Here is a 27,612-nt window from a genome sequence, read left to right as displayed (position 1 = left end):
GACTGTCTCTATATGTTACCAACTTGTACTTCCCAAGCGCTTAGTACAGTGCTCTGCACACAGTAAGCGCTCGATAAATACGATTGATGATGATGATGATGATGATCTGGCCTCCCTGAACCACGAGCCCGGGGCACAGACGCCGGTGAAACGGGGCGGCGGGGCCCCAGACTCGGTGCTGCTGTCGTCTCACCTCTCGGTAGCGTCAGCTGAGGCCGGCCGGGGCCGGCCCGGGAAGGAACCCGGGGAAGGTTTCCCTCGCCCCCGTGCCAGGCCGGCGCCAAGAAGAGCCGTGGTCCCGCTTTATAAGTTTATCGATAACCTCTTATATACACATACGTATTCACAAAGTGGTCGAGAGTCCTTTCCTACAGTCCTGCGGCGCCCGGGGAGCTTCGGGCCTCCTCCGCTGGCCTCTCAGCTGGGGATGGAGAGGAGCCCGTTCTCGTCGGCCGTGTCCAAGATCTTACAGATCACCGGAGACTCCACCTGCACGACACGCGCGTGGCTGCGGACCGTCTGACCCCGGAAGGACCCCTGGACTAACCCCCGGACGGAGCCTACGGGGGGGACGGACTTGAAGCGGCGAGGAAGGAAGAAAGAAGTCGACGACGCGGTTGGTTCCCTCTCGGCCGGAAGCTCCTTATGGGCCGGGAACGGGCCGGCTGATTCGGGGGTATTGGACCCCCTCAGGGTAAGCGCTCAATCAATACCACTGACTGGTTGATTCATACCGTTGATTACGATAATAATAATGGTACTTGTTAAGTGCATACTATGGGCACTGTACTAAGCGCCGGGGAGGATGAAAAGCAGCGAGGCTCAGTGGAAAGAGCCCGGGCTTGGGAGTCAGAGGTCGTGGGTTCTGATCCCGGCTCCGCCACTTGTCAGCTGAGTGACTTTGGCCAAGTCACTTCACTTCCCCGTGCCTCAGTTCCCTCAGCTGTAAAATGGGGATTAAGACGGTGAGCCCCACCTGGGACAACCTGAAGCAGCGTGGCTCAGTGGGAAGGGAGCGGGCTTGGGAGTCAGAGGTCACGGGTTCTAATCCCGGCTCCGCCACTTATCAGCTGGGTGACTTTGGGCAAGTCACTTAACTTCTCTGGGCCTCAGTTACCTCATCTGGAAAATGGGGATGAAGACTGTGAGCCCCATGTGGGACAACCCGATTACCTTGTATCTCCCCCAGCGCTTAGAACAGTGCTTGGCACATAGTAAGTGCTTCACAAATACCAAAATTATTATTATTATTACCTGGAATCCCCCATGCAGGCAGTGTGGCACACAGTAAACACTTAACGAACATCGTGATGATTATTATTCAGGCAGATCGGGTTGGACACAGTCCCCGTCCCACGTGGAGCCCCCACTCTCAATCCCCATTTTACAGCTGAGGTAACTGAGGCCCAGAGAAGCGAAGTGACTTGCTCAAGGCTCCACGGCAGAGGGGCGGCAGAGCCGGGATTCAAACGCACGGCCTTTCTGACTCCCAGGAGCCCAGTAGAAAATACAGGGCAGGACCCCCGCAGGCGACGCGCCCGTGGTCCCCACTCACCCCGAGGATGTACTGGCACGAGTGGGGCTCCAGCATGTACACGGTGACGGCGTGGGGGGACTCGGACTCCTTGCACCTAGAAAGCAAAGCGGCCGTGGGCGGGAGCCCGGACCCCCGGGCGAGGGGGCCGCGGGGGGCCCGCCGCCCCTCCACTTACTTCAGTTTGACCGTCACCTGTCGCGGCTTCTCCGTCAGGTCACACACGTCACCGTTGCCGTAGAAGTGGGACACCATTCTGCCGAGAGAAACGGAGCCTTTCTGGGCCCGTCTCGGTGACGGTGCTCACGCGGAGGAGAAGGGTGATGGGATTTCGGCGCTCGCCCGGCACCACCCAGGCCCCGTTCCTTCCGTTCCCCCGGACTAGATGCAATACAGTCACGACGGACGCGGTCCCTCTCCCTCCCAGGGCTCGCAAGCTGAGGGAGGGCAAGTCCTCTGAGGGCAGGGACTGTGTCTCTTTATTCTACTGTCCTCTCCCAAGGGCTTCGGACAGCGCTCTGCACACAGTGAGCGCTCAAATACGACCGAGTGAATGAAAGGTCACCGTTTTGCGGCCAAGGTCACGCAGCAGGTAAGTGCCCCTTCCTTCCTCTCCCCCTCATCCCCCTCTCCATCCCCGCATCTTCCCTTCCCCACAGCACCTGTATATATGTATATATGTTTGTACATATTTATTACTATTTATTTATTTTACTTGTACATACCTATTCTATTTATTTTATTTTGTTAGTATGTTTGGTTTTGTTCTCTGTCTCCCCCTTTAAGACTGTGAGCCCACTGTTGGGTAGGGACCGTCTCTATATGTTGCCAATTTGCACTTCCCAAGCGCTTAGTACAGTGCTCTGCACATAGTAAGCGCCCAATAAATAAGATTGATGATGATGATGATGATGATGGAGGAGCCGGTTTTACAAGCCGGGGTGATCGGTCGATGGTGTTATTGAGCGCCGTGTGTGGAGCACTGTACCGAGTGCTGGGGAGAGGAAAATAGATCCGTGTGGGGTGATATATTCCCTACACGTGATGAGGTCCTCCGACTTCCAGGATTGGGCTCTTTCCGCGAGGCCACACTGCTTTTCTATAGTTCTTGTGTGGAGGGGGAGGACAAAGAAAGGGCCATAACCCACTCCCCGGGGGCAGAGCCAACCACACCAGCCCCCTGAGGCCACCTCGCCCACCCTTTTCATTCATTCGTTCATTCAATCGTATTTATTGAGCGCTTACTGTGTGCAAGGCACTGTACTAAGCGCTTGGGAAGTACAAGTTGGCAGCATATAGAGACGGTCCCTACCCAACAGTGGGCTCACAGTCACACCCTTCCAAGCCCGGGTGGCGGGCCCAGGGATCCAAAGCAGGGTTAGGACCAGCCGGCACAGAGCGTTTTGTTTCCCTGCCCTCGAGCCGACGTAGGCACATGCTCTACTCCCTTTAGTGGGGTAGAGCATGTGGCCCGAGGTGAAAAAGGCTGGCCCCGGAGGACGGCCCCCACCTTACGGTCTGGATACCGTCGTCGCGGGGATGGTAGGCTCGAGCCGGGTTCTTCTTGGCCCACTCGATGTGCTCGTCCCGGTTCCACGTCCCCACGACCACCGACGTCTTCCCCAGCTCCTTGTCCTAACGTGAGACGGGTCGGGAAGAGCAACGGGGGGGGGGGGGGGGGGGGGGGGACTTGAGCAGCCGGCGCAGGAGGAGGCCGGGCCATGTCGGGGGGCCCTCCCGGGCAGCTCCAAGCCCCCCCGGCCTTCCGCCTGATTCGCCCTGATACAGCACCGAGACACGCTCAGGGAAAACCACATTTCTTTCATCTCTACCACTTCGGAAGCACTCTCAAACGTGAAAGAAAATCCCCTCGGAAGGACTCTTAAATGGGCAGCGGGTCCCCCTCCCGTGCCCCCGCCCCCCGATAATTAATGAACCCGTCGGGTTGTCCGCCACCAGCCAGAAGCACGCTCTGAGCGGGGCTTCGTACCTCGTGGTATTGGTGCACGTATTTTCCATAGCAGAATTCATACTTCCACCAGCCGACGCCCTGAGGGGAAGGGGAAAAGGAAATCAGGGCTGGGACAAGAGGAGTCTTTACTAAAAGATACTGGACCTAGAGCGGCCCTGTCCCGAAAGTCCTCTTGGATTGGGTCTGCCGCCACAGCACAGACAGACTGTGAGCCCACTGTTGGGTAGGGACTGTCTCTATATGTTGCCAACTTGTACTTCCCAAGCGCTTAGTACAGTGCTTTGCACACAGTAAGTGCTCAATAAATACGATTGATTGATTGAAACTGCGCCGACTCTACTGAACGCCGACGCTGTGCAGGCCCCAAACTGGGGCCGGTTTGGGGGAGGTTCCACCGTTGGGGCCACAGAGCCGGACAGAGGGTGAGCTGCCCACAAGCACCGCTTCAGGGGTAGGGGGTCTGGGGGCTGTTTTCGCCGCCCCCTTTTCCCCCCGAGGTGCCAAGGATGGACTGTCAGCCAGGAGGAGAAGCCCATTTTGATCCTGAGGCAGAATCGATGGGCGGGCCGTCGCTGGAGCATAGTAGACGTGGCTTTGGCCGGAGATGGTGCGGTCCTGGCTCTGGCTCTGTCCGCTCAGAGGACAAGGGGCTGTGGTTACCTAACGGCTCTTACTTAGACCCGTGGGAACCGCCCGGCACGAAGGGAAGCGTCTCGGGCCGGCCTTCCCGGTGGAGACGACGGTTGGAACGCCTTCGGTCCCGCCGGGCCCCTCCCCGGGCGAGAGCAGGTCGCGGCCCGGTTCCGCGGCCTAGCCGCCTCCCGCCGGGGAGGAGAGGGAATTGGCCGAGAGAGGCCGCGGGTCACCCCGGGGGGACGGGCTCATTTCTGGGGGGCGGGAATAATAATAATAATAATAATGTTGGTATTTGTTAAGCGCTTACTATGTGCAAAGCACTGTTCTAAGCGCTGGGGTAGAAACAAGGTAATCAGGTTATCCCACGAGGGGCTCACAGTTTTCACCCCCGTTTTCCAGATGAGGGAACTGAGGCCCAGTGAAGTGACTTGCCGAAAGTCACCCAGCTGACAAGTGGTGGAGCCGGGATTAGAACCCACGACCTCCGACTCCAAAGCCCGGGCTCTTTCCACTGAGCCACGCTGCTTCCCCCCCCAGCCCAGGGGGTGCTGGAAAAGCTCCCGGGGAGCCAAAGCCCGAGCCGGGCGCGGCAGCGGAGGGGCCCCCGCCTCACCCCGTGGAAGCAGTACGAGCCGCTGAGGAACTCCTTGATGAGCTGCTCGTCCGTCAGCTTGGAGATGTGCGTCGTCCCAACCGTGAGCAGTTGATGCGTGCCGACGGCTACCGGTTTGTGGATGGAGAACTTCTCTTCTTTGGCCGAGTGCAGCTCCTCCTAAGAGCGAGACGGGGCTCGAGGGGCCTGCCCCGGAAACTCCGCCGGGCCCGGAGGCCGCTGCGGGTTTCCGACGGGCGGCGACGGACACGATGCCGTTAGAAGGCCAGAGCCTCCGCGGAGGCCCGGGGGCTTTATCGTCTGCCCGGGTCACGGCGGGTGGAGTGGCAGGGGAGGGGGACGGGGGAACGGGGAGTTGGGGAGCAGGACGGTCCTCCCACAGGGAGCTACTGCCTCATCAAGACGCTGAACCGCAACTCTGAAATACTGCGGAAGCAGCAGCAAGAGCCTGGTTCTAATCCCAACTCAGACGCCTGCCTGCTGAGTGACCCTGGACAAGTCACTTCCCTTCCGTGGGCCTCAGTTTTCTCACGGTTACCATGGGGATTCAATCCTCATTCTCCCTCCTATTTAGACCGAGTCCCAAGCGTGCGTCCGGTTGGATTAATTTGTAGCTACTTCAGCGCTTAGCCCACAGGAAGGCTACACAGATACCACAATTATGATGATTCCCATTGTCCTCTCCCGAGAGCTTAGTGCAGTGCTCTGCACACAGTAAGCACTCAATAAAGACGGCCAAATGAATGAGTGAATATTTGAAGTTTATGAAACGCCTCCTAAACCGGGACAGTCTCGTTTCCTTAAAAAAAAAAAAATCCCTTCCCTAAATGAGCGGACTCTTTCTATCCCCTCAAATATGACAGAATTTCTAAGAAAAGGTCCCGGACAACGGTGAAAGAGAAGCAGCGTGGCTCAGTGGAAAGAGCCCGGACTTTGGAGTCAGAGGTCATGGGTTCAAATCCCACATGTGACTTTGGGCAAGTCACTTACCTTCTCTGTGCCTCAGTTACCTCAACTGTAAAATGGGGATTAATACTGTCAGCCCCCTGTGGGGCAACCTGATCACCTTGTAACCTCCCCAGCGCTTAGAACAGTGCCTGGCACATAGTAAGTGCTTAATAAATGCCATCATTATTATTATCCAGTGCTTAGAACAGTGCCTTTGCACATAGTAAGCGCTTAATAAATGCTAATGAACGCTATCATTCTCTCCCTCTCAAGGAAGCTGCAGGGATTGAGCCTGCTGGAGGTGGGCTTTTTTTTTTTTAAGCTCGTTGTTAAGCGCTGACTACGTGTCAAGCACTGTTCTAAGCGCTGGGGTAGATACAAGTCATGCCTGGCACAGTCCCTGTCCCATGGGACAGTCTGAGTAGGAGAGCCAACAGGCATCCCCATTTTCCTGGCCTTGAGACTCCTAGAAGTCCCTGTTGCTGGCCTTCCAGGACAGAACGGGAGGATTCCGGAACAAATGTCTTGAACATAGACTAATCCCCAGTTTAGGAAAAGCCCTTAATTCCTTTCTGAAGTAAAGTGAGCACGCCGGCTAGAGCAATCAGCCAAATTTGGGCCATTTTGCTGTATCTGCTAACCCTCGGAACCTCATTGGGTAGGGACTGTCTCTATATGTTGCCAACTTGTACTTCCCAAGCGCTTAGTACAGTGCCCTGCACACAGTAAGCGCTCAAATACAATTGATTGATTGATTGATTAACTCTTGAGTTAATGCCAACGACAAAAACTCAGAGATCAAGCAGCCAAGTGCTTGGTACAGTGCTCTGCACACAGTAAGCGCTCAACAGATACAACTGAACTGAATGCAAGTAGACAGAGGAGAGAAGAGCTATTTCAAGGTAAATTTCTATTTCTAAAGAATAGGATTTGACAAGGTGTCCAAAGAGTCAAGCAAATTAATGCCTAAGAAGGTCAAGCTTAAAGGAAGACGGAGCGGTCAACTGGAAACTTCAAAATCCGAATGGAAAATACACTTCAGGCCGGGAACGAGACGCGGACGATCGACGCCTCGAAAACCGAGCCTCGACCAATCCAGTCGTGTACCTCCTTCGCTCTTCTAAATGGCGTCTTCATCATTTCTTGCTGCGTCTCCAGCTGTTTCAGGTTGTGGGGTTTGAGCGGTGATCCTGGAAGCGACTGACAAAATATGTCATTCACAGGGGAAACTCTGAACCTAGCCAAACGAGAACAAGACACTGAGCCCTCGCAAACGTCGCGGAGCGCCCCGCGCCGCTCCCCCGGGGGTCTGGGCCCGGAGGCGTGGGCGGGACGGGACCGCCCGGGGCCCTTACCTGTACTTGGGGTGATTGCACAACAGCGGTGTCAATATGACAACTTCATACTCGCACGTGGTAACTTCAGCCACGGAGAGGATCTCGTGTTTAGCTTCCGGGTGACAGATGTACATCACGGTACTTGACCTGGGCAGGTTCTGCCTTAGGCTGCAAGGCGTACCGTTCCCCATCCCTACTGGGTAGTACGGAGTCATCTGGCCTTCGATGTTTTTCGTGGGAATCTGCACACAGCAAATGACGACAGCAACAGAACGCACGTCACGGGGGACAGCCCAAACGATCGCTCTTTTCCTTCCATGATGAACTCTACGACCTAAAAGATTTCAAACGCGCTGACGAATCTTTTTCCAAATGCCAGATTCTTTCGAATCTTTCCTTTCGACCTCTTTAGGACTGCGGCAAATTTTGGTGTCGGACCGAATGTGAAGTGCAGCTGGGCACATGCAAGGTTTTGAAAACACACACACACACACACTCGTACAACACAGACACACTACAAATACAAGAATGAATAAACACTGAAACCTCCCTCCGTAATAATGAGAAGGGCAAAGTGTTGGACCACAGTCAGAAGGCGGCAGGGAGAGGTGGGCGGGAGGGGAAGAGAGCGCTCTGGCCTCCGACACTGGAAGAGGCAGCACGGCCTAACGGCAAGACCACAGATGTGGGAGTTGGAGGATGTGGGTTCTAATCCCACACCTGCCTGCTGTGTGACCTTGGATGAGTCACTTTCCTTCTCTGGGCCTCAGTTACCTCATCTGTAAAATGGGGATGAAGACTGTGAGCCCCACATGGGACAACCTGATTACCCTGTATCTACCCCAGCGCTTAGAACAGCGCTTGGCACATAGTAATAATAATGATGGTATTTGTTAAGCGCTTACTATGTGCCAAGCACTGTTCTAAGCGCTGAGGGGGACACAAGGTGATCGGGTTGTCCCACGGGGGGCTCACAGTCAATCCCCATTTTACAGATGAGGGAACTGAGGCTCAGAGAAGTTAAGTAACTTGCCCAAGGTCACACAGCAGACATGTGGCAGAGCTGGGATTCGAACCTATGACCTCGGACTCCAAAGCCCATGCTCTTTCCTCTGAGCCATGCTGCTTCTCTTAAGTAAGCGCTTAACAAGTACCATTATTATTATTATTAGTAGTAGTAAGCGCTTAACAAATGCAGCATGGCTCAGTGGAAAGAGCATGGGCTTTGGAGTCAGAGGTCATGGGTTCAAATCCCAGCTCCGCCAATGGTCAGCTGTGTCACTTTGGGCAAGTCACTTCACTTCTCTGGGCCTCAGTTCCCTCATCTGTAAAATGGGGATTGACTGTGAGCCCCATGTGGGGCAACCTGATCACCTTGTATCCCCCCAGCGCTTAGAACAGTGCTTTGCACATAGTAAGCACTTAACAAGTACCATTGTTATTATTATTAGTATTAGTAGTAGTAGTAGTAAGCGCTTAACAAATACCATAATTATTGCCATTATTATTGTTATTATTATTATTATGTCCCTTCCTGGGAAGGCTGTGCAAATCAGAACCCCATTTTAACAGCTTCAGTTAACAAAAAGGCAGATTAAAAGGTTTGCACTTGCCTCTCTGTAATTCTCGTGTGGCTTTTCACGTTCCTTCTCGATCTGTTCTGTTAAGGTAAGGTCAGAAAAATTCAAAACCGCTATGCATGACAAAGGCTCAACCGGTTTAGAAATCAAAACTCTCAAAGAAGCTTTCCTTTGAAATCTACGGGCCTTCTTCCTGTCCATTCTGCAGAGCAAAAGATTTTTTAAAAATCATTTACAAAGTCCACGAGTGAGCTTTAGCGAATTCTTTACAATAGATATTGCTTATTAATTAATCAACGATATTTCTTGAGCACTGTGTGCACAGCACTGTACTAAGCGCTTGGGAGAGAACACTACAGACAATTCCACAGAGTTGGTAGCCCACCAGAAGCGTACAAGCTTATGTGAGTCTATGTTACTGAATTTGTATTCTGAAAGATGTCAAAATGCTCTGGTAAATGCTATGATTTCGGAGTAATCTTCCATCAAATTCATTTCCATGGATCAGAACGTCCCCGGAGACTCTTCAGGGATGAAGATATTCTACTTTACCTTCTCAACGAAAATGTCTCTGTATTAAATCTGGATAAATTAATCAGCTTAAACTACAAGAGGGCTAACTTCTTTTTCTTTGTCCCTAAACACACACTGAACCGGGGGGACTATATTGTTTGTCAAAGCTACCCAAACACAGCCTTAAGAATCAAATGTGCCTCGAAAGGCGGAAGATGCAGTGCCCGTGAACACAGGAGAGTAAGAAAAAAGGGGAAAGAGCTTCAACGCAGGCATTAAGAAATCAGACATTTACTATCTAACCACCCAAATGACTTTTTTAAAAATCACGTTTTGCTTAAAAGCCCATCGAACACCCAATCCGAGCCCAAAGTCGAACCTGTTTCAGACGCTGGGTTCTTCCTCATCATGTTTCCGAGGTAATACTCTTGAATACTTATTTTCTACAGTAACGAGAACAACGCCGCATGAGCTCCAGTTTGTGACGGACTACGTTTCAAAAACACTCACGATGTTCTCACCTCCGCGCCTGGAATCGCGCACTTTCTTTGGGAAACAGGGCAAGTGGAAGCTGGGTGAGGCCCGGGCTTCGGGCAAGAAACACCAACCTGCCCGGTTTCTTTCTCTTCGTGGTACTGGCGAATGTGCTTCCCGTGGCATACCTCGTAGGTCCAGTACGATTCGATCTGAAACAACGGATTCACCGACTTAAATCCACGAGCTCTTGGGAACTGTGGGCATTCTCACGGTTTTGCGATTCCCGATCCGGCACCCCGTGAGCAAGTGACTCGCTGGAGAAAGGCACGCTTTGACAAGTGACTGGCATTTTCGTGGAAAGGTCAGAAACGACACCAAAGAAAAAAACCAACTATACTTCAGAGAAAGACACCTAATATTTCTTGTACACCTCCAGGAACCAATGTTTATCAGTTGAGAACAAAATGTGAGGTTTGTACGGAAATTTGGCTACTTCGGAGTTGGGCTGACCTGGATGTTTTGGGATTCCCGACCTTGCGTGGGCATTAGCCAATTTCAAAACGTGAAGTTCTAGCTAATGGAAAACCTCTCGCTGTGAGGGGGTAAATACCCAGCTTCAACAAGACTAAGCTTTTCTTCCTTAGGAATGCATTCAAAATGAGTCACAGTCTGGGGCCTAGGCTTATTAGCTAATCTGCTGAATGCAATTAGGAAGGAACAATTTGTCAACCGCTTCCACGCGTATTTAAAAATAACTTTATCAAAGGCTTGCACCAACCTAGGAGTTGAATGATAATCATTCTGTCAATATTTATCAAGCACCTATTATGTGCGGAACCCTCTGCTAAGGGCTTGGAAGAGTATCTATAAGGTGTTTTAATGTCAATCTCCCAAACTAATTGTCAGTTCTTTGAGGGCTGGGATCGGGTCTACTTTGTGGATTTTTTTGTTTTTTTTTTTAATGGTAATTGTTAAGCGCTTGCTCCATGCCAGGTATTATTGTACTAACCACTGGGGTAGACAAGCCAATCGGGTTGGACACAGTCCAAGCCCCATGTGGGGCTCACGATCTTAACCCCCTTTTACAGATGAGGAAGCTGAGGTCCACAGCAGTGGGGTGGTTGTGAGCCCAGAAGTGCGGAGGAGGTAGTTGGCAGGAAATGACTAAACACTGAATTCGACAATGCCTTCGATTCACAGAAATGCAGATGTGGCCTAGTGGACTAAGCAGAGGGGAAGAAGTTGGGAGACCTGGGTTCCAGTCCCAGCTCTGCCAATTACTTGCTGTGTGACCTTGGGCAAGTCATTTAGACTGAGAGCCCACTGTTGGGTAGGGACCATCTCTATATGTTGCCAACTTGTACTTCCCAAGCGCTTAGTACAGTGCTCTGCACACAGTAAGCGCTCAATAAATACGATTGAATGAATTTAGACTCTAGACAGTAAGCCTCATTGTGGGGAGGGAATGTGTCTACCACCTCTGTTATATTGTACTCTCCCAAGAGCTTAGCACACTGCTCGGCGAACACTAAGCGCTCACTAAATACAACTGATGTAACTTCTCAGGACCTCTGTTTCCTCATCTGTAAAATGGGGTCGAAATATACCTCCCCTCCTAGACTGTGAACTCAGCGTGAACGGAATCTGTGTCTGATCTGATAGAAGGGTACCTACCCTAATGCTTGGCACACAGAGAATGCTTGATTTGACAATGATGATGATCGGTCATAGTGAATTTACCTATTTATCCACAATTTAGTACAATGGCAGAATAGGAAGACATGCGGGCTTGTTTTCTGAATCAGTACCGGGCACGGAATATACACCTTGCCCGCTGGAAAACATACCCTATAAGAGCAACTGCTCTGTTTAAACAGCGGGTCAAGGAGTTGTCCTGGACTGGGTCCTTTGTAGTCCTTTTCTTCTTCCTGGAACAAGAATCGAAATCTTGGCTCAAATCGGATTGTTCAAAACATCCACCCCGCTGGGCGAGAAAAATCACATCTACAGGAAAAGATCATGCTGGACCCAAAGTCGACTTGGACATCTATTGAAAAAGAGAGTGGAGTAGCAAAAGAACAATCCTTCTAGCGGGAAAAGGGAAATGAAGAATGAAGTAGGAGAGGAGTGATTCTAAAGGCAGTGATTGTGGAGGGATAGGTAACACACCCTGAGGAGACAGCTCTCTTGACAAACTGAATTGCAGGAATTAGCACTCCAAGCCCTTCTGGAAAAGCCATTTTAGAGGATGCTTTTAGAAAAAATCCTATCTGCTCTGCTTGGCCAGATTTATCGAGTTCGGCACGCCTACCAATCCAAAAACCAAAGACTTCTGCCACACTGGATCTTGGCCGGGAAATTCTCGTTTTTAACTGTGCATTCCTCGTCTACATTTTCTGAAGAGGTTCTGATGTTTGAGAGAACGAGGGCTCCAATAAACAGGGTCAAAATCGTCTACCAAAAAATGTTTCTGAAACCGACACTGGGCAGAAACCTTTGAGATAGCAACTCTAGGAGAAGGCAACCTGGTTAGTTTGTATCTACCCAAGCACTCATTACAGTGCCTGACACACAGTGGGTGCTTAACAAATACCATAAAAAAACAATTCTTCTTCATCAGAGTAAACTTGGGATGCGATCCTGATGCCTTCTTTGCCTTTGAGCCCCTTTGTGCCACTGAGCAGAACTTCATCAATAACTCTGTTGTACCTGACTTTCCTAAGACTCAGTATAGTGCTCTGCACATAGTAAGCGCCCGATTAAGTACCGCTGAATGATGATGAAGTCAATAGGCAAGAACCATTCCAGTGCACACTCTTTACGCAACCTTCAAATCGGGCCACAACCCACACTGTTTCAGAGAAGTGTTGGATCCGAAAGCCATTTCTTCAAGATCGGTTGAAATTCAGGTCTGCAGTCAACCTGCATCTTAAAGCTTACCTCGTCTCCGCTCGTGACCAGAGGAAGGATGCATTTATACTTTTCCTTATCTGCAGTTGTCATGATGACGTAATTATCTTCCTTATACAAAACACCAGTTGTGGGCTAAAATTCAACAAAAAAGAGAGCAGGGTCAGACGTTTTGCTCAATCGCAGAGAGCGGGACACATTCCCCGTCAGCTGCTCCAACTGTCCCCGTTGGGTCATATGCCTAGTCCACACACGATTCCAAGGACAGGTTAAAAACTCTACGGATTCTTTCCCAGCAGAGGGGAAAACAAACCTCTTGCCAGACATCACGTCCTCAAGTCTACAAAGAACCAAACCAAAACTCCACACACACCAAAGAAAATACTGCCGATGCAATAGGCTGAAATGAAGACAATGCCGTCAGATGAGGTCGCTGAGGCCCAGAGACGTGAAGTGACTTGCCCAACGTCACACAGCAGATGAGCGGTGGAGCCGGGACTAGAACCCAGGTCCTTCGGACTCCCGGGCCCGCGGTCAAGCCAACCGAGCCACCCCGGACGTGTGTGTTCCCCAGGACTCCCCCCAGGATCCCGCAGCTGGATGAGAGGTGAGTAGCGTGGCTCAGTGGAAAGAGCGCGGTCTTGGGAGTCAGAGGTCGTGGGTTCTAATCCCGCTCTGCCACTTGTCAGCTGTGTGACTTCAGGCCAGTCACTTAACTTCTCTGTGCCTCAGTTACCTCATCTGGAAAATGAGGATTAAGACTGTGAGCCCCATGTGGGACAACCTGATTACCTTGTATCTCCCCCAGCGCTTAGAACACTGCTTGGCACATAGTAAGCGCTTAACAAATACCAAAATTATTATTATTATTATTATTATTAGCGTGGGATTCCAATTTGGGAAGACCCATCAGTTGATCCAATGGAGCCTAGCCCATCACCCTACTACTAGGGGTGCGGGTTTGCCACCACATAGATTTGTTTATTGGATTTCTCCTAGTAGGTGTGGGTCAAGAGTTCATCCATGGTGATAGAGGGGCCAGGGCTGCTAGCGCAGGGCGAGGCCAAAGGAGAGAAGTGAACTTTCCTTCCATCTTAAGTATTCTCGGCCGTACTGGAATGTCTAAGCGGCTCACAGGCAAAATCCCTCCAAAATCCAGGCCTTGTCCAGGAAGAACCACGTCAGAGGCCGTAGAGAAGCAGTGTTGCCTAGTGGAGAGAGCCCGGGCCTGGGAATCAGAGGACCTGGGGGCTAAAGCAGATTCTGCCACCTGCCCGCTATGTGATCTTGGTAATTTCATTTCACTGGGCCTCAGTCTCCTCGTCTGTAAAATGGGGATTCAATACCTGCTCCCCCATCTGCTTAAGACTGTGAGCTCCATGTGGGACAGAGACTCAGATGATCTTATTTCTACCCCGGTGCTTCCTTAGAATGGTGCTGGACGCATAGTAAGCACTTAAATACCATAATTATAGTCCATCCATCAATCAATGGGAATTACTGTACGTGTAAGCACTTACAGTAAGTGCTTAGAGAAGCAGCGTGGCTCAGTGGAAAAGAGCCCGGGCTTTGGAGTCAGAGGTCATGGGTTCAAATCCCGGCTCCACCAATTGTCACCTGTGTGACTTTGGGTAAGTCACTTAACTTCTTTGTGCCTCAGTTACCTCATCTGTAAAATGGGGATTAAGACTGTGAGCCCCCGTGGGACAACCTGATCAACTTGTAACCTCCTGGCGCTTAGAACAGTGCTTTGCACATAGTAAGCGCCTAATAAATGCCATTATTATTATTATTATTATTACTGAGCTCTTCCTCTATGCAGAGCACTGGACTGAGTACTTGGTCAAATATAAGATAAAAGAGTAAGTAGATACAATCCCTCCTCATAAGGAGTTCAGAATCTACTAGACCTACTGGTCATCTCTGCACTGGGATTCACTTTCTTTTCCCCTTCCCTAAGCCCCACAGCACTTGCCACATATCTGTATTTTATTTATTTACACTAATGTCAGTAACCTTCTTGTGGGAAGGGCATGTGTCTGTTGATGGTTACAGTGTACTCTCCCAAGTGCTTAGTATAGTGCTCTGCACACACCAAGTGCTCAATAAATGCATCTGATTGATTCCTAGAAGGCCAAGAGACATGGGGAGCTGCCCGCCCGGCCCTGCAGGAGGTGGGCAAGCTTTACAGTGGGAAAGGAAACCCTTTTCCTGGTGACCAGAGGCTACATCGGACTTCCTAATCCCTTGCAGAATCTACTGCGTTTTATTGAGAGGCGGCGTTGAAAGCACTGAAGTACAGAGCTCTAATATTTTCTGGGGCATTTGAAAGAGGTTTCAAGCTGTAAGGCCTGGTTGAAGAGCCGGGCTTGGGGATCAGAAGGACCTGGGTTCTAATTCCAACTCCCTCACTTGTCTGCTGGATGACCTTGGGCAAGTCACTTCGGTTACCTCATCTGTAAAATAGTAATTAAGACCGTGAGTCCCATGTGGGCTATGGAGTGTGTCCAACCTGATTCGCTTGTATCTACTCCAGCGCTTAGTACGGAGCCTGGCACACAGTACGTGTTTTTAAAATATCAGACAACACTATCTACTGAGCGCTGCTTGAAAAATGGGAGGGCGATGGTTTCACAGCTTTAACTGTTAGGGGCAAAGAAGGCTGCCAAGTGAAGCGTGCATGGGGACAAATGTGTGTTTGCCGGCGTGTTTTCACCGAGCGTGATGGGGGTCTGCCAGAGAGGTGGGTGGGCTGCTTCTCTACCTTCCTGATCTGAACCTGATGTGGACGGATCTCGGCCTGGCAGGGGGGTAGATCAATCAATCGTATTTATTGAGCGCTTACTGTGTGCAGAGCACTGTACCAAGCGCTTGCTGTAGATGACGGTGAAGACCATTCCAACAGGAAGAGAAGCCCCGTGGCCTAGTGGAAATAGTACAGGCCCGGGACTCAGAGGACCTGGGTTGCAATCCTGGCTCTGCCACTTGTCTGATGTGTGACCCGGGGCAAGTCACTTCACTTCTCTGTGCCTCAGTTCCCTCATCTGTAAAATAGACATTAAGACTGTGAGCCCCATGTGGGGCAGGGGCTGAGTCCAATTTCATTAGCTTGCATCTCTCCCCGGCACTTAGAACGGTGCTTGACACAAAGTAAGTGCTTAACAAATATATGTATATATGTTTGTACATATTTATTACTCTATTTATTTATTCTCCCTTCCCCACATCACCTGTATATATGTATATATGTTTGCACATATTTATTACTCTATTTATTTATTCTATTTGTACATATCTATTCTATTTATTTTATTTTCTTAGTATGTTCGGTTTTGTTCTCTGTCTCCCCCTTTTAGACTGTGAGCCCACTGTTGGGTAGAGACTGTCTCTATATGTTGCCAATTTGTACTTCCCAAGCGCTTAGTACAGTGCTCTGCACATAGTAAGCGCTCAATAAATACGATTGATGATGATAATTCAGGATTTTGGACAGATTAGAGAGGCAGTTCCAAGGCTTTATTTGATGGGGAGCAGTGATTTCTTTGGAATAGGGCTTTGTTTTGCAGATGATTTTTGTAGATCAGAATCTCCCATGCTACTCAGAAGTCCCTCGCTCGTGTCCCTTCGGCTCATACGGTACGGTGAGTTGACTCTCTTATTCTGTCCCTAAAATGACACTTTAGATATCCTGACCTCCAACATGCTGAACTTCCAAGCATCATCAGTTCCTTCTTTGGAAAAAAACGAAATATAGGTGATGCTTAGAGGAGCTTACACCGTAATCTACTAACCCTATGGAATCCCACAAGCGCTGAGTTCGGTACTCCGCACATAATAGAAGCGGCATGGCTTAGTGGAAAGAGCCCAGGCTTGGGAGTCAGAGGTCGTGGGTTCTAATCCCGGCTCCACCACCTGTCAGCTGTGTGACTGTGGGCAAATCACTTAACTTCTCCGTGCCTCAGTTACCTCATCTGTAAAATGGGGATTAAGACTGTGAGCCCCACGTGGGACAACCTGATCACCCTGTATCTACCCCATTGCTTAGAACAGTGCTTGGCACATAGTAAGTGCCTAACAAATACCATCATCATTATTATTAGAGTAGGTACTTAATAAATGCTACTGATAGAGCAAGCTAAAATGAGTGAGGTGGAAGCAGATAGTGGTAATGAATTACCAACATGCAGAAAACAGCCTCAGCAGCAGAAAAAAAAAATCAGCTTTAAAAGATTCATTCATTCAATCGTATTTATTGAGCACTTACTGTGCGCAGAGCACCGTACTAAGCACTTGGGAAGTACAAGTTTACAAGTACAAGTTTAAAAGATGCTTAAAGGGAAGAAGCTACGGGATTTATGTGGCCTTTTCAATGGGATTTTTACGGGGGTAATATATCTTACACGCTCATACGGTCTGTCAGTTTGCAAGTTAAGATACATTTTTTATGGTATTTGTCAAGCACTGTACTAAGCGCCGGGGTAGACACAAGATAATCGTGTTGGACACAGTCCCTGTCCCACATGGGGGCTCGCGGTCTTTACCCCTATTTTACACATGAGGTAAGGGAGGCACAGAGAAGTAAGATCAATCAATCGTATTTATTGAGCGCCTACTGTGTGCAGAGCACTGTACTAAGCGCTTGGGAAGTACAAGTTGGCAACATATAGAGACGGTCCCTACCCAACAGTGGGCTCACAGTCTACAGCGTGGCTGCAGTGTGGCTCAGTGGAAAGAGCCCGGGCTTTGGAGTCAGAGGTCATGGGTTCGCATCCCGGCTCCGCCACATGTCTGCTGTGTGACCTTGGGCAAGTCACTTCTCTGAGCCTGTTACCTCAACTGTAAAATGGGGATGAAGACTGTGAGCCCCCACGTGGGACAATCTGATCAGCTTGTATCGCACCCAGTGCTTAGAACAGTGCTTTGCACATAGTAAGCGCTTAACAAATGCCATCATTATTATGATGATAATAAGAATGACTTGCCCAGGGTCACACAGCCGGCATTAGCACTCAGATCCTCCGATTCCCTGGCCCGTCCTCTTTCCATTAGGCCACGCTGCACGGCACCAACTTCCTGGGTAATGGGGAATGAATCGCCCTGTGGAAACACCACAGAGCCCTCAGAGTGGATTCACACTGTCAAGGGGTCTGAGAGGTTAAGTCGTCAAGGCAATTTTCTGGCCTTGATTCTTCCAGTTTCCTCAAGTGATGCACCTCCTAGATGCTCATGAAGGAAATTTGGAAGGTAAAGAGGATAAGAATCTGGGCAACACCTGGCTCTTTCTGCATCTTTTGATCCATACTGGTGGTTGGAAACTCGGAAGAGGCCCGGGAACTCTGCCCGGGCTTCCTGCCTGCAAGACGCCAACGAGGGAAGTGGAGGCAGCAGGGAGGATTTGAGAGTGATGCTGCTTCTTAGTCTCACACTCCAAGGTGTGGTTAGTTTATTAACTTGGTGGCTTGGTTAGCCTTACGATTTACTCTTCCAACAGAGGCTCTGACCAGAGACCGTGACTCATGGCACCGGGGACTGTAGGTAACAGAGGCAATGGTGGAGAGAGCACAGGCTTCTCATTCCCACATCCTGGGGGGAATTGTCTTATCGGTCACACGGTGGTCTTTGCCTCGCCGGCCCACACTGATCAATCCTCCCGGCGCCTAGCGTTCTCTCTCAGATGCCGGAAGGCGGCTGTAATAATAATAATAATAATAATGATGGCATTTGTTAAGCGCTTACTATGTGCGAAGCACTGTTCTAAGCGCTGGGGGGGGGATACAAGGTGATCAAGTTGTCCCACGTGGGGCTCACAGTTTTAATCTCTCTTCCTCCCTTCAAGGCCCTACTGAGAGCTCACCTCCTCCAGGAGGCCTTCCCAGACTGAGCCCCTTCCTTCCTCTCCCCCTCGTCCCCCTCTCCATCCCCCCCATCTTACCTCCTTCCCTTCCCCACAGCACCTGTATATATGGATATATGTTTGTACATATTTATTACCCTATTTATTTATTTATTTTACTTGTACATAGCTATTCTATTTATTTTATTTTGTTAGTATGTTTGGTTTTGTTCTCTGTCTCCCCCTTTTAGACTGTGAGCCCACTGTTGGGTAGGGACTGTCTCTATATGTTGCCAATTTGTACTTCCCAAGCGCTTAGTACAGTGCTCTGCACGTAGTAAGCGCTCAATAAATACGATTGATGATGATGATAATCCCCATTTTACAGATGAGGGAACTGAGGCCCAGAGAAGTTAAGTGACTTGCCCAAAGTCACAAAGCTGACAAGTGGCAGAGCTGGGACTCAAACCCATGACCTCCGGCTCTCAAGCCCATGCTCTTTCCACTGAGCCACGCTGCTTCTCCAGACAATAGGCTGCAGACAATACACGGGGAGTTTCCTACAGAGAGCTCAAGCCACCACACAAAGGACTTGCAGACCCGCGATATTTCTCCAATGATGTAAACTCTCGGGAGGGACAGAAGGAAAACAGTAGCCAAAGGGGAACAGACCGGGAAGGAGAGAGGGAGGGGCAGTCTCAAATGGAGCAGAATGTGAGAAATATCCGTCACAAACAACATTCATTGTTGCAATACAATATGACATGGCCCAGGAGTAGCAATTTTCCAGGGTTAAAACAGGAACACACTTTGCTCCCCTAATGCCAGTCTACTCACTGTATTTCCAACTCATTTGATCTCACGGCCGACCACTTGCCCACCTTCTCTCTCTGGCCTGGAACCCTCCCCCCACCACTCTCCCCATATTTCAAAGCCCTATTAAAATCACATCTCCACCAAGGGGCCTTTCCCGACTAAGCTCTCATTTCCCCCTGCTCCCTTTCCCTTCTGCGTCGCCCGTGCGCTGGGATCTGTAGCACTTGATATTCACCCAACCCTTAGTCCAACGGCAATTATGTACGAATCTCTAATTTGTTTTAACGTCCGTCCCCGCCAACCGCCCCTAGACCGTAAGCTCGATGCGGGCAAGGAACACGCTTCCTATCTCTGTTATACTGTACTTTCCCAAGCGCTTAGTAAAGTGCTTTGCACACAGTACGCACCCAAATACCGCTGACTGATAGCTCCACCACATGCTAGACACCCACCTGACGTTAAAACACAAACCCTTATGACTTTTAGACTGTGAGCCCACTGTTGGGTAGGGACTGTCTCTAGATGTTGCCAATTTGTACTTCCCAAGCGCTTAGTACAGTGCTCTGCACATAGTAAGCGCTCAATAAATACGATTGATGATGACTTAAAAATAATCATTGTGGTATTTGTCAAGCACAGACTTGGTGCCGGACTCTACACTAAACGCTGGGATAGATACAATAGAAGCAGTTTGCACTCAGTTCCTGTCCCACATGGGGCTCACAGTCTAAGCGGGGTGGGGGAACAGGCATTTGATTCCCATTTTAGATGAGGAAAGAGAAGCACAGAGAAGTTACATGCGTGGCTCTAGAAGCAGCGTGGCTTAATGGAAAGAGCCCGGGCTTTGGAGTCTGAGGTCATGAGTTCGAATGCCGACTCTGCCACTTGTCAGCTGTGTGACTTTGGGCAAGTCAGTTAACTTCGCTGTGCCTCAGTTACCTCATCTGTCAAATGGGGACTGAGACTGTGAGCCCCACGTGGGACAACCTGATAACCTTGTATCTGCCCCAGCGCTTAGAACAGTGCTTTGCACATAGTAAGCGCTTAACAAATACCATCATTATTTATTATTATTTGTCCAAGATCACACAGCACACAGGTGGCGGGGCTGGGATGAGAACTGGTCCGTTGATGCCCAGGTCTTTTCTCTAGCCACTAGACTACCCTGCCCTCAGAGCCTGTATTTTGCATCATCATCAATCGCATTTATTGAGCGCTTACTATGTGCAGAGCACTGTACTAAGCGCTTGGGAAGTACAAATTGGCAACATATAGAGACAGTCCCTACCCAACAGTGGGCTCACAGTCTAAAAGGGGGAGACAGAGAAGAAAACCAAACATACTAACAAAATAAAATAAATAGAATAGATATGTACAAGTTATTATGTGCAGCTCACTGTCCTAAGCGGTGGGGAGAGGACAGTGCAACAGAATTAGCAGGTGCGTTCACAGCCCGTAACTAGTTTAAAGTCTAGAGCGGAAGACGGACGTTAATAATAATAATAATAATGATGGCATTTGTGAAGCGGTTACTATGAACAAAGCACTGTTCAAATAAATAAATAAATAAATATCTGTATCTGTAGATCTGTGATATACAGGCTCTGCATTTTAAACTTGCTGCTCCGAGTGGCGATCAATGCCGTTGGGGGTGGGAGCTGATGGAAAAGATCAGTGTGGAACCGCCGAAGACGACAGATTCCACGTTCTGACGGGGACGGCTCCTTGCTGCATCAACCCCCGCTGGCCTGTCGCTCTTTTTGTGACGGGGCTGCTTCCTGAGTCTTAAGATCAATGAGCAACCTTCTCCTTGTTCTTCCCCGCGCCCCCGTTTGAGACTGAGCCTTAATCCAAGTGCCTCAACATTGGGGTCCTTTTCCACTCAGGTCGGTGTTTGGTTGAAGCTGCTCTCCCGGAGGGAGATCAACTTTCTCTCAGGTCCCGCCGTTAGCGGTCGGGTCCCGCCGAGGCCCTGTGCGAGATCAGGACTGTGGGAATTTCTAAGGAATTACGCAGATGTCCGGGGCCCTTCCGAGTTCGATGCCCCCGGAGCCGACGGTGACTAACGCATTATTTTTAAGAGGTCTCCTCAGAGGGATGTTGCTCCGCGCTTTGGGAGCCTTTTTCGGTGTCTGAAACCCAGATGGGCAGGAAATGCCTCCCCGAGCCAAGCAGAGCAACTGAAGTTCGTTTCCACCCGTTCATCTCTCCGAAGGCAAACAGGATTAGGCGGCTCCTGCTCATAAAACCCGACTCGGTGCTCGACAAATATTGGTTTACGGCCCCCTCCCTAACGCCATTCTATCGGACGCTTCCTGCTTCTGCTCATCGGTCTTTTCGACTGTGATGGTCATCGGATTGGGCCTGGCATCGAGGCGGCTGACAGAAACGGCAGCTCCACTCCCCTCTGCCCCGCCAAGGGCCTGAGTGTGTGTGTGACTCCGGGCAAGTCGTTTAACAGCTCTGGGCCTCAGTTTCCTCCTCCGTACGACGGGGCCCACCCACCTGCTCCCCTTCCATTTAGCATTCAATTCCCGTTTTACAGATTAAATAACCTCCGCATCAGGTTTTCCCATACCCACACTTGGAGAGCGCCCAAAAGAGACCCCACTTCCTATCAGGGGTGGCTAAGAGGCGGGATGGGGTCAGGGGAGCAGGAAGGTGGGGGTGCATGGCTTCAGGGACTTGGGAGTCGGAAGGTCATGGGTTCTAATCCCAGCTCCACCACCCGTCTGCTGTGGGACCATGGGCAAGTCACTTCCCTTCTCTACGCCTCAGTTCCCTTATCTGCAAAATGGGAATTAGGACCGTGAGCCCCACGTGGGACAACCTGATTACCTTGCATCCAACCCGACGCTTAGAACAGTGCTTGGTACAGGGTAAGCACTTAACAAATACCACCCTTATTACTATTATTAGTCTCTGGACCTCACTGACCTCATGTGTAAAAATGGGGGGATTAAGACTGTTAGCCCCATGAGGGACAACCTATCTTGTATCTGCCCCAGGACTTAGAACAGTGCTTGGCACATGGTAAGCGCTTCCCAAATACCATCATTATGACTATTATCCTCTGGGCCTCAGTGACCTCATCTGTAAAAATGGGGGGGGGGGGATTAAGACTGTGAACCCCAAGAGGGACAACCTATCATCTTGTACCTACCCCAGTGCTTAGAACAGTGCCTGGCACAGGGTAAATGCTTAACAAATACCATCGTTATTCATTCAATCGTATTTATTGAGCGCTTACTATGTGCAGAGCACTGTACTACGCGCTTGGGAAGTACAAGTTGGCAACATAGAGACAGTCCCTACCCAACAGCGGGTGCAGACTGAGCCCCTTCCCCCAGACTGAGTCCCTTCCTTCCTCTTCCCCTCGTCCCTCTCTCCATCCCCCCATCTTACCTCCTTCCCTTCCCCACAGCACCTGTATATATGTATATATGTTTGTACATATTTGTTACTCTATTTATTTATTTATTTTACTTGTACATATCTATTCTATTTATTTTATTTTGTTAGTATGTTTGGTTTTGTTCTCCGTCTCCCCCTCTTCGACTGTGAGCCCACTGTTGGGTAGGGACTGTCTCTATATGTTGCCAACTTGTACCTCCCAAGCGCTTAGTACAGTGCTCTGCACACAGTAAGCGCTCAATAAATACGATTGATGATGATGATGATGACTACTATTATTCTCTGGGCCTCAGTAACCTCATCTTTAAAAACGGGGGCTGAAGACTGTGAGCCCCACAGGGACAACCCGACGACCTTGCATCTACCCAGCGATTAGAACAGTGCTAGGCACATAGTAAGCGCTTAACAAATACCACCATTATTATTATTACCCTGGCGCTTTGAACAGCACTTGGCCCAGAGTAAGCAGCATGGCTCAGTGGAAAGAGCCCGGGCTTGGCAGTCAGAGGTTGTGGGTTCTAATCCCGCCTCCACCACTCGTCTGCTGTGGGACTTTGGACAAGTCACTTTGCTTCTCTGGGCCTTCTAGACTGTGAGCCCGCTGTTGGGTAGGGACCGTCTCTATATGTTGCCAACTTGGACTTCCCAAGCGCTTAGTGTACAGTGCTCTGCACACAGTAAGCGCTCAATAAATACAATTGAATGAATGAATGGGCCTCAGCTCCCTCAATTGGGGATGAAGACTGTGCGCCCCGCGGGGGACAACCGGATTACGTTGTACCCCCCACTGCCAGTACTCAGAACAAGGCTTGGCACATAGTAAGCGCTTAACAGATACAGTTATTATTAAGTAAGAGAAGAGAGAGGCAGCTTGGTTCAGTGGAAAGAGCCTGGGCTTTGGAGCCAGAGGTCATGGGTTCAAATCCCAACTCTGCCAACTGTCAGCTGTGTGACTTTGGAGAAGTCCGCTTCGGAAGTCCAAGTGGGCAACATATAGAGACGGTCCCTACCCAACTTTCATTCACTCATTTGTATTTATTGAGCGCTTACTGTGTGCAGAGCACTGGATTAAGCAATTGGGAAGTCCAAGTTGGCAACATATAGGGATGGTCCCTACCCGACATTCATTCAATTGTATTTATTGAGCACTTACTGTGTGCAGAGCACTGTACTAAGCACTTGGGAAGTCCAAGTTGGCAACATATAGAGATGGTCCCTACCCAACATTCATTCATTCAATCGTATTTACTGAACGCTTACTGTGTGCCGAGCACTGGACTAAGCGCTTGGGAAGTCCAAGTTGGCAAAATATAGAGACTGTTCCTACCCAACATTCATTCATTCATTCAATCGTATTTATTGAGCGCTTACTTTGTGCAGAGCACCGGACTAAGTGCTTGGGAAGTCCAAGTTGGCAACATATAGAGACGGTCCCTACCCACCATTCATTCACTCAATCGTATTTACTGAACGCTTACTGTGTGCAGAGCACTGGATATTTACTGAACGCTTACTGTGTGCAGAGCATTGGACTAAGCGCTTGGGAAGTCCAAGATGGCAACATATAGAGATGGTCCCTACCCACCATTCATTCATTCAATCGTATTTACTGAGCGCTTACTGCGTGCAGAGCACTGTACCAAGCGCTTGGGCAGTCCAAGTTGGCAACACCTAGGGCCGGTCCCGACCCAACAGCGGGCTCACAGTCTAAAAGGCTCACAGTCTAGAAGCATAGGCGGTCTCTACCCAACATTCATTCATTCATTCGTATTTACTCAGCGCTTACTGTGTGCAGAGCACTGTGCTAAGCGCTTGGGCAGCCAAGTTGGCAACATCTAGGACCGGTCCCTACCCAACAGTGGGCTCACAGTCTAGAAGGCTCGCAGTCTAGAAGCATAGGCAGTCTCTACCCAACATTCATTCATTCAATCGTATTTATTGAGCGCTTACTGTGTGCAGAGCACTGTGCTAAGCGCTTGGGAAGTCCAAGTTGGCAACACCTAGGGCCGGTCCTTACCCAACAGTGGGCTCACAGTCTAGAAGCCTAGGCGGTCTCTACCCAACATTCATTCATTCACTCGTATTTACTGAGCGCTTACTGTGTGCAGAGCACTGTGCCAAGCGCTTGGGCAGTCCAAGTTGGCAACATCTAGGGCCGGTCCCTACCCAACAGCGGGCTCACAGTCTAGAAGCATAGGCGGTCTCTACCCAACATTCATCCATTCATTAGTATTTATTGAGCGCTTACTGCGTGCAGAGCACTGTGCCAAGCGCTTGGGCAGTCCAAGTTGGCAACACCTAGGGCCGGTCCCTACCCAACAGTGGGCTCACAGTCTAGAAGCATAGGCGGTCTCTACCCAAAATTCATCCATTCATTCGTATTTACTGAGCGCTTACTGCGTGCAGAGCACTGTGCCAAGCGCTTGGGCAGCCAAGTTGGCAACATCTAGGGCCGGTCCCTACCCAACAGCGGGCTCACAGTCTAGAAGCATAGGCGGTCTCTACCCAACATTCACTCATTCATTTTTACTGAGCACTTACTGTGTGCAGAGCACTGTGCCAAGCGCTTGGGAAGCCCAAGTTGGCAACACCTAGGGCCGGTCCCTACCCAACAGTGGGCTCACAGTCTAGAAGCCTAGGCGGTCTCTACCCAACATTCATTCATTCATTCGTATTTACTGAGCGCTTACTGCGTGCAGAGCACTGTGCCAAGCACTTGGGCAGCCAAGCTGGCAACATCTAGGGCCGGCCCCTACCCAACAGTGGGCTCACAGTCTAGAAGCCTAGGCGGTCTCTACCCAACATTCATTCATTCATTCGTATTTACTGAGCGCTGACTGTGTGCAGAGCACTGTGCTAAGCGCTTGGGAAGTCCAAGTTGGCAACATCTAGGGCCGGTCCCTACCCAACAGCGGGCTCACAGTCTAGAAGGCTCACAGTCTAGAAGCATAGGCGGTCTCTACCCAACATTCATTCATTCGTTCGTATTTACTGAGCGCTTACTGTGTGCAGAGTACTGTGCCAAGCGCTTGGGAAGTCCAAGTTGGCAACACCTAGGGCCAGACCCTACCCAACAGCGGGCTCACAGTCTAGAAGGCTCACAGTCTAGAAGCCTAGGCGGTCTCTACCCAACATTCATTCATTCATTCATTCGTATTTACTGAGCGCTTACTGCGTGCAAAGCACTGTGCCAAGCGCTTGGGCAGTCCAAGTTGGCAACATCTAGGGCCAGTCCCTACCCAACAGTGGGCTCACAGTCTAGAAGCATAGGCGGTCTCTACCCAACATTCACTCATTCATTTTTACTGAGCACTTACTGTGTGCAGAGCACTGTGCCAAGCGCTTGGGAAGCCCAAGTTGGCAACACCTAGGGCCGGTCCCTACCCAACAGTGGGCTCACAGTCTAGAAGCCTAGGCGGTCTCTACCCAACATTCATTCATTCAATCGTATTTACTGAGCTCTTACTGCGTGCAGAGCACTGTGCTAAGCGCTTGGGCAGCCAAGTTGGCAACACCTAGGGCCGGTCCCTACCCAACAGTGGGCTCACAGTCTAGAAGCCTAAGTGGTCTCTACCCAACATTCATTCATTCATTCGTATTGACTGAGCGCTTACTGCGTGCAGAGCACTGTGCCAAGCGCTTGGGCAGCCAAGTTGGCAACATCTAGGGCCGGTCCCTACCCAACAGCGGGCTCACAGTCTAGAAGCCTAGGCGGTCTCTACCCAACACTCATTCATTCATTCGTATTTACTGAGCGCTTACTGTGTGCAGAGCACTGTGCCAAGCGCTTGGGCAGTCCAACATATAGGGCCGGTCCCAACCCAACAATGGGCTCCCAGTGAAGAAGGCCGTCTTATTAAGGAAGATGGAGGGAGGGATGGAGGGAGGGCCGGACTGACCAGGGCGAGGTGGGTGCCGGGCCAGTTGAGGCGGAAGGGGATGTCGTCGCTGAGGGGGGGCATTGTCCGCCCGCTCCCAGACGCCTCCAGGAGGACGAACAGGACCGGCAGCAGCAGCAGCAGCACTGATGGCGGCGGGGGCCCGCCCCCCATCCTCCTCCGACCGCCACCGTCCCAGGATGGCGGCGGCAGCAGCAAGACGAGGAGGAGGAGGAGGAGGACGGGCAGATGGAGGAGAAGGAGAAACCGAAGGAGGAGGAGAAAGAGAAGGGGGCGGGACGCAGCAAGGCCCAACCGCCGCCACGTCTCCTTCCGGCGGCCCCATCAACATCCGGGGCCTCGGGGCCTGCCCTCACTCACCTCATCCTCCTCCCCCTCGCCCGCCCTGGCAGCCATATTGGCGGGCCGCCCTCACTCAGTCACAATCTTGTTTAGTCAGTCAGTCGATCAGTACGGGATTTGTTCAGTCATTCAGCCGTATTGATTCAATCAATCAATCGGATATTTGTTCATTCAGCCGTATTGATTCGACCGATCGGATTCATTCAGTCAGTCGATCAATAGGGTATGTGTTTATTCATTCAGCCGTATTGATTCGATCGATCGTATTCATTCAGTCAGTCGATCAATAGGGTATGTGTTCATTCATTCAGCCGTATTGATTCGATCAATCATATTCATTCAGTCGATCAATAGGGCATGTGTTCATTCATTCAGCCGTATTGATTCGATCAATCGGATTCATTCAGTCAGTCGATCAATAGGGCATGTGTTCATTCATTCAGCCGTATTGATTCGATCAATCGTATTCATTCAGTCGACCAATAGGGCATGTGTTCATTCATTCAGCCGTATTGAGTCGATCAATCGGATTCATTCAGTCAGTCGATCAATAGGGTATGTGTTCATTCATTCAGCCGTATTGATTCGATCAATCATATTCATTCAGTCAATCGATCAATAGGGTATGTGTTCATTCAGCCGTATTGATTCGATCAATCGTATTCATTCAGTCAGTCGATCAATAGGGTATGTGTTCATTCATTCAGCCGTATTGATTCGACCGATCGGATTCATTCAGTCAATCGATCAATAGGGCATGTGTTCATTCATTCAGCCGTATTGATTCG

The 27,612-nt window shown here is 50.2% G+C and overlaps 1 protein-coding gene across 1 annotated transcript; it reads right to left on the bottom strand.

The window, feature by feature from the left end:
* Nucleotides 1–296: 296 nt before the first annotated feature.
* Nucleotides 297–26,659, bottom strand: ERLEC1 (endoplasmic reticulum lectin 1). Its single transcript, XM_038751600.1, has 14 exons — nucleotides 26,483–26,659; nucleotides 12,551–12,655; nucleotides 11,458–11,538; nucleotides 9,742–9,819; nucleotides 9,513–9,576; nucleotides 8,654–8,700; nucleotides 7,059–7,282; nucleotides 6,811–6,940; nucleotides 4,756–4,914; nucleotides 3,525–3,584; nucleotides 3,045–3,169; nucleotides 1,713–1,790; nucleotides 1,556–1,631; nucleotides 297–489 (listed from the first exon to the last, which is right to left on the bottom strand). The coding sequence occupies exons 1-14, from the start codon at nucleotides 26,633–26,635 to the stop codon at nucleotides 418–420; spliced, it is 1,452 nt and encodes a 483-aa protein (XP_038607528.1). The 5' UTR covers nucleotides 26,636–26,659; the 3' UTR covers nucleotides 297–417.
* Between the last annotated feature and the right edge of the window lie 953 nt (nucleotides 26,660–27,612).

This window comes from Tachyglossus aculeatus, chromosome 9, assembly GCF_015852505.1.
Source record: "Tachyglossus aculeatus isolate mTacAcu1 chromosome 9, mTacAcu1.pri, whole genome shotgun sequence".
Lineage (NCBI taxonomy): Eukaryota > Metazoa > Chordata > Mammalia > Monotremata > Tachyglossidae > Tachyglossus > Tachyglossus aculeatus.
This window is presented reverse-complemented; position numbering and strand designations above follow the sequence as displayed.

Bases quoted from the DNA above. Each gene is read 5' to 3' on its own strand.
- ERLEC1 (XM_038751600.1), bottom strand. From the start codon at position 26,635: ATGGGGGGCGGGCCCCCGCCGCCATCAGTGCTGCTGCTGCTGCTGCCG. The intron at 9,577-9,741 runs GTTGGTGTTTCT...TCGTTACTGTAG, and splicing joins AAGAGAAAGAAACCGGGCAG to AAAATAAGTATTCAAGAGTA. The intron at 1,791-3,044 runs GTGGGGGCCGTC...TTCTCTCGGCAG, and splicing joins GACGGTATCCAGACCGTAAG to AATGGTGTCCCACTTCTACG.